The sequence below is a fragment of the Monodelphis domestica genome, chromosome 1, assembly GCF_027887165.1.
Source record: "Monodelphis domestica isolate mMonDom1 chromosome 1, mMonDom1.pri, whole genome shotgun sequence".
Taxonomy (NCBI): Eukaryota; Metazoa; Chordata; class Mammalia; order Didelphimorphia; family Didelphidae; genus Monodelphis; species Monodelphis domestica.
The window spans coordinates 583,907,614-583,919,829 of NC_077227.1; the positions used below are offsets into that span (position 1 = coordinate 583,907,614).

General features: G+C 33.6%; 1 protein-coding gene across 2 annotated transcripts in view; it reads left to right on the plus strand.

The window, feature by feature from the left end:
* Positions 1 to 10,761, plus strand: part of LOC100032993 (disintegrin and metalloproteinase domain-containing protein 2) — a 139,716-nt gene extending 128,955 nt beyond the window's left edge. For both annotated transcript variants that reach the window (XM_007476385.2, XM_016431196.2), the window contains 3 exons: positions 4,303 to 4,465; positions 8,700 to 8,763; positions 10,591 to 10,761. In XM_007476385.2, the coding sequence (XP_007476447.1) occupies positions 4,303 to 4,465; positions 8,700 to 8,754 (218 nt within the window). In that variant the 3' untranslated portion in view covers positions 8,755 to 8,763; positions 10,591 to 10,761. The remainder of the gene's footprint in view (positions 1 to 4,302; positions 4,466 to 8,699; positions 8,764 to 10,590) is intronic.
* The last annotated feature ends 1,455 nt before the right edge of the window (positions 10,762 to 12,216 follow it).

The window sequence follows — 12,216 nt, forward strand, 5'->3', positions numbered from 1 at the left end:
TTTCCTAGATTTTTTTAGTAACCTTTTCACCAATCTCCTCTGTCTCAATTTGATGTAAAGATTTAGAGCAGCGGTTCTCAACCTCTCAACTTGTAGCAATGAGAATACATAATGCATATCAGGTATTTATATTCTGAATCATAACTGTAGCAAAATTACAGTTTTGAAGTAGCCACCAAAATAATTTTTTGGTTTGGGGTCACCCCAACATGAGGAACTGTATTGTGGGGTCACGGCATTAGAAAGGTTGAGAACCAATGATTTAGAGATAAAAAATTTCCTCAGAGTACTGCTTTGGTTGCATCCCATAAGTTTTGGTATGTTTTCTCCTAATTTTCTTCAATGAAATTATTACTTATTTCTATTATTTGTCCTTTTACTCACCCTTTTGCTCACTCATTCTTTAGAATTAGGTTGTTTAGTTTCCAGTTAATTTTAATTTATATCTACCCAGTTCTTTATTGAATATAATTTTTATTACATTGTGGTCTGAAAAGGATATATTTAATATTTCTACATTTTTAAATTTGGTTGTGAGGTTTTATGGTCAATTTTGGGATTGTACACTACAAAAAAGAAGATATCTTCCTTTCTATTCTGATTGAACTTTCTCTAGAGATGTATCATATATAACTTTTCTAAAATTCTTTCTACCCCTTTAACTGCTTTTTTGTTTATGTTTTAAATGTATTGAGTTATGAGAATGGAAAGTTGGGATCCCTCACTAGTATAGTTTTATTGTCTATTTCTTCCTGTAACTCATTTAATTTGTCTTTTAAAAACTTGGAATGTTCTACCATTTGGTGAATATATGTTTAGTATGGATATTATTTTATTGCCTATGGTACCTTTTATCAAGATATAGTTTTCTTCCTTTTAACTAAATCTATTTTTCTTTTGCTTTGTCCAAATTGTGATTTCCTTTGTTTTTCTTTCTTAACCTCTTCTCTTATTTCCTTATATGTTAAAATAGATTTATATACCTAAGTGAGTGTAGATGTTATTCCATTTTTGAGGCAATTCTGATAACAGTAAGATTTAAGCATCCCCTCCATTGTGTAAAGATAATTTTAAGGTTGTGACCTAAAGTAAATTAATTTTGGTCATCAGGGGATATCCCAAATAAAATACCGAAGTCAGCTGGAAATTTATGGTGCTTTTAATTAATATAGAGGGAAAAAATTAAGGAGAAGGGAGAGGGAAAAGGTGTAGGATTTCTTCTGCCTGGCCTATACCAGGGGAAGTTCAAATTAGTAGCTTTTAAGAGGATAGTGTTAGAAGGTAAAGGAGAAAGGAATCAGCCTAAACTCAAAGAGGGCTCAGCTAAGATGCCTGAACCTGAACTAGGTACTCAGCTTCTCCCAGTATAGTATCAAGGGAAAACTCACCACCAAACTGGACAATAGCTGCCACCATGCCAAGATGTTGGAACTCTTAGCACGCTGCCAGCCAGAGCCACCTCTCCAGGGAAAGAGCCAAAAGACCCTGTATAGAGGAAGTGACATGAAATATATAGAGGGTTTTATATCACTTTCCTGTGTCTCACCTGTACCAATGGTAGCTTAATCTTGACTTAGGACAGCTCAGGGGTCTGTCAGCTGTTTCTGATTTGTCATTTTCTAGCACGTCTATCAAAGGCCATCCTCCTAAATACTTAATCCTTAAGTATGGGTGTAGACATTCCTGATTTTGTTAGACTAAGTACAGTGGAGAAACCTAAAGTTCAGAAGACATTCCTGATTTTGTTAGAATAAGTAGGGTGGAGTAATTTAAAGTTCACAATTGTAACAAATTTTGAACCTCTTCTATTTTTCCTTCTCTTTTCCCTCAGAGTATTCCTCTTTTTTTCCCTCAATTTTTTTTTATTTTAAAAATATTATATTCAATGTATTTCCATGTCCCTGTCTATGTAACTACCTTTATAGTGATATAATTCTTAAATGCTAGAAGTGTTTTCCAGGTAGACATGTAAACAGTTGAATCTTACTGAATCCCTTAAGATTACTCTTTCATTTTTTTTCTTTTTATGTTTTTCTTTTGTCTTATATTTGACCATCAAATTTTCTGTTCATGTCTGATCTTTCAACAGAAAAGCTTGAAAATCTTATATTTCATTACATGTCCATTTTCCCCATGGAAGATTATACTCGGTTTCACTGTGTAGATGATTCTTTGTGGTAATTCTACTTCCTTTGCCTTCCAGAATAATATGTTCCAAGCCTTTAATCTTGGTGTTAATTTCTATGTAATCCTGACTGTGGCTCCATGATAACTGAATTATTTTTTCTGACTTCTTGCAGTATTTTCTGCTGTGCCTGGGAGCTCTAGAATTTGGCTATAATATTTCTTAGAGTTTTTATTTTGATATTTCATTCAAAAATATTTTTGGGTGGTTGATATATTCTTTCAATTTATTTCCCCCTCTTTTGTTCAAGAATATTTAAGGAATTGTCCTTGAATATTTCCTGTAATATGATGTCCAGGCTCTTTTTTTTAAATTATGGATTTCATTTATTCCAATAATTCTTATATTATTTTCCTGGATCTTGTTTCCAGGTCAGTTATTTTTTCAAGGAGACATTTCGGAGTTTTTTTTTCTATTTTTCTCATTCTTTTAATTTAATTTAATTGTTTCTTGATTTCTCTTGAAATCATTAATTTACACTTGTTCTAAGGTTCTAAATTTGAATTTTTGCATTTCTTTTTCCATTTGGTCAATTCTACTTTTTATGGAGTTGTTTATTTCAGTGAGAATTTTGTTTTGTATTTATTTTTCCAATTTGTTTGCTTTCTTTACCAAGCTACTGACTTTCTCCCCATGATTCTCTTTATTACTTTGTTCATTTTTTCTCCTTCATCTCTTATATGATTTTTAAAATCCTTCTTAAGATCCTCTTTTGCTTTTAATATCTTCCTTGAGGCTAAGAAGAACAGGTATGTTTCTTTGTGCTCATGACATCCCTCAAAATGCTTAATAAAACCTCTTAGGGCCTTTTTTTTTTCCTCTAGCTAACCAGCCCCATTCTTCATATAACATAAACAGAAGCCCTTCATTATCATGGTTTCTTTTTCTGGGGTCATTTTCATTTAGTAACTTGTTTCTTAAAATTTAGTTCCCAGGACTGAACACAATATTCCAGATATGGTCTTACCAGGACATAGTATAATATGATTATCACTTTTCTTGTCTTGGTCACCATGCCTGTCTTAATGTAGCTTGAGTTTTACACTGTCTCTCTTGGATGCTATATCATATTGTTAACTTGAATTAAACTTGAAATCTACCAAAAACCTCATCCATTTAAAGCTACTTACACCTAAAAGTACATATTTAAGAATACAAATGATTCTCTAATTGATAAATGGACAATTTTCAGATGAATAAATTAAAACTATTTTAGTCATATGAAAAATATTCCAAATCATAATTAGAGAAATGCAAATTAAAATAATTCTGATGTATCACTCCATACCAATGACATTGACCAATATAACAACAACAAAAAAAGAAAATGACAAATGTTGCAGGCAATGGATGGAAATTGAGACACTGATACACTGTTGGTGGAATGGTAAACTGATAGAAATATTATTGAGAACAATTTGGAAACCTGGCTGAAAGTCCATAAAACTTGCACATCTTTTGACCTAGCAATAACACTACCAGGTCTACATACTAAAAAGATCAAAGATATTAAAGGGAAGTTCTTAGGTAAAGAAATTAAAACTATTTTAGTCATATGAAAAATACTCCAAATCCACAAATATAGGATAAGGGAACTGTGAAGTTTTTGTGACTGACTATCTGGAGGGTTTTGTGGAGTACAAATTCAATGTTAATAATGATGCTACATGGAAGTCTAAAGGAATTAACCTAATCCTCAGCATTATTTTACAGAATAGGTAATATGGTAAATCTGCTATTTTCTTCCCTGACCAGAAAGCATTTCCAGTTATAGATCTGACATCCTTCTCTTTGTCCATATAGGTAGACTATCCAGTTTAGGAATATTTCCAGAACTTGTTAGTGGTCTCTTGCCACAACCCTTAAGAACTGAAGTTACCTTAACTCCATGGGAATGAATAACAGTGGAAATTTAGGGGAGACTAATAGATAATCATACATGTATATATGTATACATTATATATAAAATATATAGGAGAATTTGTCAAATTTATTTACATAAATCAAATTAATGATGCATCAAGTCATTTACAACATAGTTTAAGACTTTCTAGTTTCATAAATGTTTTTCATTATGGTTCATTCCAAGTTTTAAAAAAATATATTTTCTTTCCTAGATATATTTGCAATACCTTCTGCTAATACCAATCCTAAAAGGTGGAATGTAATAAGTGGCTTCTTCTTAGTACTTACTTTTGCAGCAGGAGGAATTTTAACAATAAAATTTTTATGCTATGGACAAAAATGGAAATGTAGACTTCGAGAAACATCAACTGATGAGTAAATTTTTTATTGGAAAATTTATTAGATATTATTAACACTTAATATATAAATTTTCTGTACCAGTCATTGTTATTAATAGATAATTAAGCTTTGCTTTTGTTTTCAAAGGTTATAATAACATTTCAGATGAGGTCAGATTCTATCATTTTGGGTAAAGAATTGGATAACCAGAAATTATAAGTCATTTTATTATTTCTATCTTAATCTTTTTGCTTTTTCTGCTAAAAAAAATTATATAATACAAAATTATTTACCATTCAGAATTTATGTGCTTGCTTGGATTCTCAAAAGCTATGCCAGTAAAATATAATCTCAGACAGACTCTCCTATGCTAGAAAGATTTTGAGTGTGGTCTGAGTGACAGATTAGTTACCTTCTGATGCTCATTTTATAACTAGCTGCAGAAAAGCTCATCCACAGTAGGTTGGCCAGCAGTTAGAGAAAGCCTGAATATTAGTGAGAGAAGGGTTGTTAGAGGGAGAGATTTGTTGGAGAAGACAGGATGGGATGAAATCAAGGGTGAGTGTAGAATAGTTCATTTGGGAACTGCTCCTCATGCAAAATAGGGAGAGAAGAAATATTGGGGTGCTAAATATGAGTGACATGAGATAAGAAGGAAAAGGAGATGGAGGAGCTTTTGGCAAATGACTTCAATTTTCTGGTAAAAGGTAAGTCCTCAGTTGAGAGGCTGAAAGAGTAAATGTCATGTGTGGTCTGAGTAGGAATACAAAAAGTTTAGGATAGCTATTATTTTGGCTAATTAATGAATTATTTAGGGAGATGTAAATGTTGTGAAATAGAAACCCACAGATTCCAACAATTTAGGTAAATAAAGTCCAAAAGCCAAATTTCTCTAAGTCAAGGTAGAAAGTTAGATTTTATTGGAAGAGGACCAAGTCCTCCAATAAAAGAGTTCTCTTGCATGTATTACATTGTTGAACCCCAGTAAGAGACAAAGCCCAGAGGTTGAGACCTAGTTTATATAACAAAATGAATACTTCTGTACAAGATCACAAGACATAACATCATATAAGCCTTATTTAGAAACAGTTACCCAATTACAAAGCTGATTGGTTAGTTCATTTTGGAAAGTCCATATTAGTCTTAGTCAAGTCAAGTGACCCTTACCTCTCTCTCATCTGATCTGGGGGGAGAGATGGCTATTTCCAAACAGGAAAGGATGCATGATGTTTGTGCCATATTTGGACATGAGATTCAGATAGTTAGCATCTTATGATAAAGGGAAGGACACACTTAGGGAGGGGTTAGATATCCCTTTAGAAGTAATTTTTATGCTTTAGTTAGAAATCCTTCTAAAAATTATGAATTTTACTGATTGTATTAAGATTATGATGGAATTTATACTAATCACTTTAGAATCACAATGCTAATTATCTTATACCTATCACTATCACTTAAATCCAATCGGGACAAGGGTTTAGGGGTCTTTTTTTCCCAAATAAAAGAGTTGATTTGCTGTATAAGGGCCTAGTTAAGATTATGTGATAGAAATCAATAGTGGACCCAGTTCATGATTTTCATGACTTTTCTTTAGCTCTTTTCAGCAGTATATAAATGGCAACAAAGTCAGTGGATGTTGGGAACAATCTAAATTTTGGCTTAGCCATACATGGTTGGTGACAGGATAAGAGAGAAAAGGACTCCAGTGGTAGATCATTCTCTCTAGAATTGAACTGGCTCACCAGCAGGATTAATAGGGAAGAGAGTTATAACCAATGTAAAGATACTGGACTGGGGAAAAAGAATAGAGGTGGAGGGTTTGGAGGTCACAATGAAGATGAAGAACAGAGTGAGGAGTCATAAGACTGAGGAAAAGATGGAATGATAGAAGATTATAATCATATAAAGGATTTTCAGAACATAGAATGAAACACTTTTGAGTGATTGTAAAATCAAGGATTTTATTATTTCTATGTGCATTATAGTTGGGAATCAAATAGATTTGAGGAACTGGGAAGCTGATGTGTTTGGGACAGGATCAGTGTATGTTGAAGTGTTCTAGAATAAGAATTAGTGTAGATAGTAAAGAGAAAGACTATGAACCACGTACTGAATTCACTGAGGAAAGGAGATGTCCCGGGGTCATGGATACCCATCAGAATTTTGATGGAGTGATAGATTTGTATTTTCTAATTCCTAACCCAATGGTTTTTTCCAAGACACTTATTACCTTTATTATAGATGTAGATCAATCAACCGCTACTTAATAAAGTATTTACTTTGTACCTGCCACCATACTAGATGCTAAGGATACAAATACGATGAATGACGTGACATGAACCCTGTTTGCCAGGAACTTACACTTAAATGTGGTAGACAACAGAACCGTATATAAGTAAACAGAGAATAATTATGAAATGGTTAAATATAAAATGATATGAGAGACAGGACACTAGAAGTTGAGGAGTAGGGAAAAAAGTTTCTGTAGCATATGGCAAATGAACAATGACTTGAAGGAGGAGAGAGATGTTCTTACAAAATGGAGGTGATAACAGAATTTTAGGCCTGGGGAACAGCCAGTGTGACATCACAGATATGGAGTGGGAGATACAAAGAGAAGGCAATTTGGCTGCCTAAAATAATGCAGGAGGAAGACTAATTCCAATGAAATGGAAAAGTTACGGTGGGGCAAGATTATGAGGAATTAAAAAATCTAAGTATGAGGATTTATTTCAGAGGCCCTAGGAAACTCTCAGAGATGACTGAATACAAGAGTTACATAGTGGGCAGCTAGCATGGCGTCAGGAGTCTTCTTGAGCTCAAAATCTGGCCTCAAACACTTATTCTGTGTAATCTTGGTTATGTCCCTTTAACTCTGTTTGCCATAGTTTCTTCATTTGTAAAACAAACTAGAGAAGGAAATGACAAACCACTCCAATATCTTTAAAAAAAGAGTTACATGGTTAGATCTGTGCTTAAGGAAAATCACTTAGCAATGGTTTGGAGAATGGACTATAAAGTAGGAATTGACTGGATTCAAAGAACCCAGTTGGTAGGGCATTGTGAAAAATCTAAGTGGGAGTGTTGAGAAGCTGAACTTAGATGGTTACTGAGTAGAGAGAAGGGGTCTGATTTCAAGAGATATGGAGGTAAAAATGGTAAGATCTGGTAACTGTTTGGATATGTGGGATGCAGGAAACTGGGAAGTTGAGGCTAACACTGAGATTACTGATTTGGGAGCCTGAAAGAATTGAGTGTCTTGACAGAAATAGGGAAGATCAGAAAAGATTTAAGTCTAGCCTCTATCTCCTAAATTTGTTGTAAGGATCAAATAAGATAATAATTATAAAATCCTTTGCACAATGACTGGCATATAGTAAGTAGGCACTTCATATATGCTTATTTCCTTGCCCTCGTTCTCTTCTTTTTGTATAAGATTGACATTACCAAGTATATAAAAAACATCAATGCCTAGGAATTAAAAAGGACCCGACTCTATAAATGAGTAGATTGTGATAGATTTAATTTCAGGAAGGAGGAGCATAAAGTTCTTTTCTAGCAAAAACACTTCTTACGGGTAAAGTACAAATATCCCAAAGGAAGAAGGTCAGCTTTCCTGGCACCAGGTCAAGCATCATCACTCCAAATATTGTTGAAGATCTAATGGGCCCAAATATTACGTACACTTACAGACACGTAGACATGATCTGGAGTAAGCCATTTATAATCATGGCTGGAAAAATGCTCTATACTGTTGCCTCTCTTATCCTGTCCTATGCCTTAAATTTTGGTTGAAGTGAATTTTCTAAATTAAAAGCTTAGTTAAATTCTGTGGAAGGTATAATAATAATAACCCACACACATAATAGTAAATTTAAATAGATAATGTGATGTTACTGGAATAATTTTTGTTCCCTGGAATTAAGATAGGACAATAAAAAGATATGGGTCCTACAAAGGCTCTAAGAGATGAATAAATCAGGGCATAAAGTCAAATATATTACTAATCCAATTTTGATTTACCTTTAAATGATAGCACCTATCTTCATCTTTTGGAGAAACCTTGAAGTAAATAGTTTTTCAGAGGCCAGTGAAGGGAGATCTAAATAGGTGAATATATCTAAGCACCAGGAGCCCAAAGGTGTCCAGAAGTGACCCATTACTCTCAGAGAGGCAGGGAGATGTTTCCTTAGTGAGATGTTGGTAAGAAAAGTGTTTCTTTTGTCATTTGTTTTAAATAATTTTAAAAAACATTCTTTTTCATATGAAGATCATTTTCAGAGGACAGTCACATAGAAGAAGTCAATGACTACTCCCAAACTTAAGACATGAAGGTGAGTTCCAGATGTGTTTTGTACCATAACAAAAATCACATAGAAACGTTGTTCGTTTTTTATTTAAAATACATTCACCTCTATAAGCTAATTCTTATACTAGTCTCTTAGATGCAACTTGTTGTTTATGGCTCCAAGGAGTAAAAAGTTAAAAGTCTGAATAGACTTCTGGTTCATGTGATTAACAAGGTGGTAAACATTTTTCAAATGGCTTCAATCTTTGATTCTTCCTTTCTTTCCTACTCCTATTCCCCAGTAAAATTGTGTGCCACATATGGAGTAATTGCAGCCAAATTCACATAATATAGAATACCTAACAAGGTAAAAGCATCTTTATGAATGCTAATCCTTAGATCACTCATTCTGCTCCTCTCCCCCCTCAGCCTACATGTACTCAGAACAAGAGCACAAGTCAACTTGCAGGCTTGTTTAGTTCTTGATTCTAGAAGAGGGATGCCCCAATCTTGAAATATTCTGCACAAATATTGCCCTACCCCCAACTTTTATTCTGCAAGGATAAGTAGATGCCAATACTGATCAAATCAAGAAACAAAAAGGGTAGGAGAGATACTGGTTGAAATGGAAATGTGCTGCTTCCTGACTAGTCTTACCCTGACATAGAGAACCTCCAGGGTGTTAGTGATTTAGCATAAGTATCTCTGATACTGTTTCTTTTAAGCCATGTGGAGAAAAGAAGGCGAAAGGCAGGATGAACCAGGCAGAGTCCCAGCATGGATGAGGAAGTAATGAGGGAATGCAAAAAAAAATTTTTTTAAATGCCAAAGATATCAAGAGAAAAGGAAGGAACTAGACCTGTGACTTTACTGATATACGGAAATCCTAGGTGAAGAAACTCCCTCCAACCAATGCAGGTTAGGATCTACCAACAGAGGGAGAAATATTGGGGGGAGGGGAGGAGAGCAAGAGGGAGAGGGAGAACAGATTCTAGGACTATATATTGTGTTGGATTTGATTGACTTGTAAGTTAGCTTTTTTCCCTTTATCGGTTCTCCTTTGTTATAAGCCAGGATGGTTCTCTGGGGGTGGGAGGATATATTGGGAAATAAAAGTGCAGTCAAAGTAAAATCAAAAGACATTAATATGTTTTTAAATCAATACAACTAGGAAGTAAAATCTCCTCCAGTAGTTTTTAGAAATGGGTAAGATTCATGTGTCTTTTTCAGTATTGATACAAAATTCTTCTTGAAAAAAATTGCTGTGTTCTAGATGGATAAGACTAGAACTTTAAACTTTTTGTTTTGGTGAAATAGAACAATAAAAGTGATTTTGATAGCAATGTACTTATATAGGTGCAGCTTGAAGAGTTTTGAAATTTAAAATGCATTTTCCTTTCACATAAACTAAAACACTGAAATGATGAATTTTGTAAAAAAAAGTTATTTCATTTTGAAGAAGGTAAATTTCAGGGAGGACCTGTGTCTGAATTGTGACTTTTATATTACCATTGTTGGACTTCTGACAAATCACTAAAAATCTCTAAAATTCCATTTCTTCATAGAATTGCTTTTAGCAAAGTGGTGGGTAAATACTAACAGGTATATAAATGTGAATTATTAATATCAGTGATTTATTTCTTCACAATAAAGATTTTTATGTTGATGGTGTCAATTTACATCACTTCATTCATCACATGAATACCCAGCATTTCAGGTAACAGCTAATGTACATGACAAAATGTTTGTTTTTAGTTGTGTGGCCTTTATTGATATGAGAAAATGCTAATTACATTTTTTTTGTTCTGATATCTGACAATTTATTTTCAGTGATTTTGATGTCATTCTTCTATGCCTGTTGTTTCTTCTACAGGTTTAGGACTAGAAGACATGGGAATAGCTTACTGCCTGAACTGGACAAGATGATCCTTTGCTGTTTAAATGTGTTAGAAATACTCAGGAATTTCTGTGATATCTTGAATAACACAAAAGTTTTCTCTTGCGAGGATTATTTATGTGAAATAAAATGTGCATGTGGAACCTATTTTATGTGCCTATGGTGAATTGGAGAAGACTCAGAAATTTGGGGAAGAGCATTATTATGTTTTAATAAGATGCATCCTTTTGACTCATATTTCTATGGTTATTGCTGCTCTTGTAAAGATTCTCTGTCAGAATAAATGCTGGGTTTGGAGTCAAACGATATTGGTTCAGAACCTCGTTTTGCCACCTTGGGTCCCTTTAATTCTATATAAGATCATAGAATAAAGTCCCTTTATAGGTGACGAAAATGAGGCACAGATAAAGGTGAAGTTTATTGCTTAGGGTCATATAGGTGGGAAAAGACTGAAACAGGATTTGAACTTAAGTGCTCGACTTCAAACCTGATACTTTATCCACTTTATATGATATGGAAATACATTATCCTACAACCCTTGAATGATATGTTTTGGAATAACCAAATATACTGATATGAAAGTACATACAACATGCTCTTCTGTCTGTTATTTCAAGGAGTCATCTGTACCATGATTGAATATTTGAGTTGGAAGGGAATTCAGAAATCACCTAATCTAACCCTTACCCGAATTATGAATTCCACTTGTCTACCCTATCTCAGACAAATGATCACCCCATCTCCCCTTAAACACCTCCACAACCCAATGATGCAGATGAAGTCATTTTCAAAACTATTAGCATAACTGGTTATGTTAGGTAAAATTTAAATTAATATCCAATAACTAAGTATTATATTAATAAAGTTTATTAATAATCACTTAAAGTAGAAAGAAAATAAAACTAAAAGAAATAGAACTTCAAACCTAATTATCTAACAAAAAGTAAGCCCATGTGTGTAGATTCTCCTGCCTGGCATAAAGCCCACTTTTCTAGCCCAATCAGGGGAGAAAAAAAGAGGGGTGGGGTCACATACAAACTTTATTTCCAAAATGTAAGGACTTAACATGAGAACGAAAATGGGATGCTGGGATTTAGAGTCCTGGAAAGCAAATTCTAATTATACAGTTTTAACAAATAACAAAATCATATGATTATTAGAGAATAAAGAAAAAGCTTTTGCAAAAATACAACATGCATTCCTATGAAAAGGTATAAATGAACTTTCCCTTAAAAAGATAAGTAACTTCTATCTAAAATCATCAGCAAGCATTATTTGTAATGGGAATAAGGTAGAAGCCATCTCACTAAGATCAGGAGTAAAACAAGGATGCTCATAATCATCATCATTCAATATTGTATTAGAAATGCCAGAAATAGCAATGAGAAGAAAAGAAACTAAAGGAATCAGAATAGACAATGAGGTTTAGTAAAACTATCTCTTTTTAAAGATGATATGATGATATTCTTGGAAAATCCTAGGGGTTCAACTGAAAAGTGAGTTGAAGTACTTAATAATTTTAGCAAAGTAGCAAGATATGAAATAAACCCACATAAATCATCAGCATTTCCACATATCACCAATCCTGCAAAAAGAGATACC